Below are 3,655 nucleotides of genomic sequence, written 5' to 3'. Positions count from 1 at the left end.
GGCAGAGGCCTACACAGGGTGGCTAGGACAGATTCTTTTTAACTCTGCTTTTTACTTTTCTTGTCTAAGTATGACAGCTGGGATTACACAGAATTACACAGTCAGATGCTTGCTTGGGGGATATCCCCCAAATCAAACAGTAACTAAACGTTTCTGATATATTCTTCCCGAAATTCCCTGATGTGCAGTAAGACCTGAACTAAGTTTGGGTCCTTTCCACATTCCTTCCATTTGAAGTGTTTCTAACAAATACAAATTATCTAATGTTGATCAGACTTTGTACCATAAATAAAGATCTTCACATGTTTAAATGATTTTACATCAATATAAATTTATATTCAATAAGATTATACAGAAGTTTACAGGCTTTTTCATATTCCTTATATTCAAAATATGTATTTCTCACTAGTATGAATTTGCTGATATCAAGTAAATTATCCATTATATAGGAATGAATGGTTTTGAACATTCTTTACATTCATAGGGTTTCTCGAGAATAAGCATTCTTTTCATGTTAAGTTGTCCAACACACACACAAAGTGTTCTTTCACATCTTTCAATCATAAGCTTTCACCAGTATCTATTTTCTCATTTGAGTAAGTTGTCCATGTAAAAGCTTTCCCATATTTTTTATATTCATAGGGTTTATCATTACTATGAGTTCTTGCATGTTGAACAAAGTTTGAGGCATGAATCAAGGTCTTCTCAAATTCCTTATGTTGATAAAGTTTCTCATTAGTATGAAATCTCTGATGAACATTAAGTTGAAACCCACTAACAAAGGCCTTGCCACATTCTTTACATTCATAGGGTTTCTCACCAGTATGGACTCTCTCATGTTTAACAAGGCTTGAACCCCAACTAAAGGTCTTCTCACATTCCTTACATTTAAAAGGTTTCTCACCAATATGAATATTCTGATGTTGAGTAAGGTGATAGCCACGACTGAAGGCCTTTCCACAGTGTTTACACTCATAAGGTTTCTCACCCGTATGGATTCTTTCATGTTGAACAAGACTTGATCCACAATTAAAGGCCTTTCCACATTCCTTACATTCATAGGGTTTCTCACCAGTATGAAATAGCTGATGTCTAGTAAGTTGATACCCACTACAAAAGGTCTTCCCACATTCTTTACATTCATAGGATTTCTCACCAGTATGGACTTGCTCATGTTTAACAAGGCTTGAACCCCAACTGAAGGCCTTCCCACATTCCTTACATTCAAAAGGTTTCTCACCAGTATGAATCTTCTGATGTTGAGTAAGGTGATAGCCACGACTGAAGGCCTTTCCACAGTGTTTACACTCATAAGGTTTCTCACCCGTATGGATTCTTTCATGCTGAATAAGACTTGACCCACAATTAAAGACCTTTCCACATTCCTTACATTCATAGGGTTTCTCACCGGTATGAAATAACTGATGTCTAGTAAGTTGATAGCCCCAACAAAAAGCCTTTCCACATATTTTACATTGATAAGGTTTCTTACCAGTATGGATTTTCTGATGCTGGGTAAGTTGATAGCCACGACTGAAGGCCTTCCCACATTCTTTACATTTATAAGGTCTCTCACCTGTATGAATTATCTCATGTTTAGCAAGGCTTGAACCCCAAATAAAGGTCTTTCCACATTCCTTACATTCATAAGATTTCACACCAATATGAATTTTCTTATGTTGAGTAAGGTGATAGCCACGGCTAAAGGCCTTTCCACATTCGTTACATGCATAGGGTTTCTCCCCAGTATGGATTCTCTCATGTTTAACAAGGCTTGATCCCCAACTAAAGGTCTTCCCACATTCCTTACATTTATAAGGTTTCTCACCAGTATGAAATCTCTGATGCACAGTGAGTTGATAGGCACTAAAATAATTCTTCCCACATTCATTACATTCAAAGTGTTTTTCAGCTGTATGAGTTCTCTCATGCTGTACAAGTTTTGAGCCATGACTACATGCCTTCCCACATTCCTTACAAACATAGGGTTTTTCTCTACTGTGAATTCTTTGATGTGAAGTAAGAGATTTACTTTTTCTGTAAGTTGGCATTTTTTCATAGCTGATTACCATCTGGCTGAAGCATCCCTCTTCATGTCCCTGTAGTCCCTCAAATTTGTTTTTGTGTTTCCAATTATTTCTGAAAAGGGATTCCTCAAGGCCAAGGGTTTTACTTTTTTCCTTTATATCCCACTGAGAAAAATTTATGTCAAAAACATCCTTTTCTGAAAATAATTTTTTGGTCTCATATGTTGTTGACTCCCAATCTGAAAGAAAACAAGAAAACACAATTACCTTCACTAGAAAAAAACCCTCTATAGTAGATAAAAAACAAACTGAAAATAATTCCTATTGGAATTGAGTTAGACTAGGATATGTACTGAACTCACTCCTGAGCATTAAGGCTCTCCCCTGTTAAACAATAAATTCAGCCTTGGTTTTTCATCTCTTATGATCTTAATGTACTGTTTTGATAATTTTCCAGATTCCACAGAGATCACTTTGATTAGTCCTCATTTCCCATGCAGATGGTTCCTTAAACCAAATGCCAGTTTCCATCGATCAAACCCTTATGTGCATCCAATGTCCCCGATGGGTATGTCTCTTAGTGGAAATTGAATTCTCACTATAATGAGCTTTAGCTGATTTTGTTTTTCCTAATCCATGCTTTCTAAGTTTTCACTGATGTTCTAAGTTTTGCTTTACTTCTAACCAAAAGTCCACTGAAAAACTTGAATTTTTTTTTTTTGAAAGAGTCTCACTTTCTTGCCCCCAGTAGAGTGCTATGGCATTATAGCTCATAGCAATCTCAAACCCTTGGGGTCATGTGATCCTCTTGCCTCAGCCTCCCCAGTAGATGGGACTACAGGTGCTCGCCACAACAGCTGGCTGTTTTTTAGAGATGGAGTCTCGCACTTGCTCAGACTGATCTCAAATTTGTGAGCTCAAGTGCGTGATCTCAACTTGTGATCCACCCGCTTTGGCCTCCCAGAGTGCTGGGATTATAGGCGTGACCTATCACCCCACCCCTTGAATTTAACTTCAGAGTTTGTCGTCTGAACTTTCAACCTTTATATACTATTTGTTTGGTTATTTGTGACTTGTATGGGAGATAAGGAATGATCTCTACCCACTAATTGGCTTATGTGCAGACAGGGTCATGGAGCCCCACATAAAATCTTTACTTGTCATATGTCACTGATGGTGGGTTTGTATGTCTATATTTTTATAACAAATTCAACATGTAACCTGTGGTTGAAGACATGCCCCACTCCAAAGCAAGATAACAAACTAGTGATTACCAGACTGATAGCATAGTTAGCTACAGGTGTAGCCTGACTACACCACTGACAAAATATTCTTCACACTCTTTACATCACTGTTAAGTATCTCTTCCAGGTATAGAAACAATTCCTTCTGTGTATGATCTGCCTTAAATTAAAGATCTACAAACATGAAACAATGAACAATTTGCTCTTCAGGAAATTCAGTCTCCTATACATATACATGTATTCACTATTACCCTAATTCCTAGGCTTATCTGGCAAAAACTGATAACATTGCTATTATTTAAAACTCCATTTTCTTGGCTCGGCGCCTATAGCTCAACCGGCTAAGGCGCCAACCACGTACACCTAAGGTGGCGGGTTCGAATC

At 37.6% G+C, this 3,655-nt stretch overlaps 1 protein-coding gene across 3 annotated transcripts in view; it reads right to left on the bottom strand.

Annotated features, from left to right (window-relative positions):
• Positions 1-343: 343 nt before the first annotated feature.
• LOC100955803 (zinc finger protein 283) overlaps positions 344-3,655 on the bottom strand; it is a 19,472-nt gene continuing 16,160 nt past the window's right edge. For all 3 annotated transcript variants that reach the window (XM_023519003.1, XM_023519002.1, XM_012811172.2), the window contains one exon: positions 344-2,266. In XM_023519003.1, coding sequence (XP_023374771.1) covers positions 561-2,266 — 1,706 coding nt within the window. In that variant the 3' untranslated portion in view covers positions 344-560. The remainder of the gene's footprint in view (positions 2,267-3,655) is intronic.

Source organism: Otolemur garnettii, unplaced genomic scaffold, assembly GCF_000181295.1.
Source record: "Otolemur garnettii isolate 467f Iridium unplaced genomic scaffold, OtoGar3 scaffold00152, whole genome shotgun sequence".
Taxonomy (NCBI): Eukaryota; Metazoa; Chordata; class Mammalia; order Primates; family Galagidae; genus Otolemur; species Otolemur garnettii.
The sequence above is the reverse complement of the archived record's forward strand: the minus strand, read 5'-3'. Positions and strand labels throughout refer to the sequence as shown.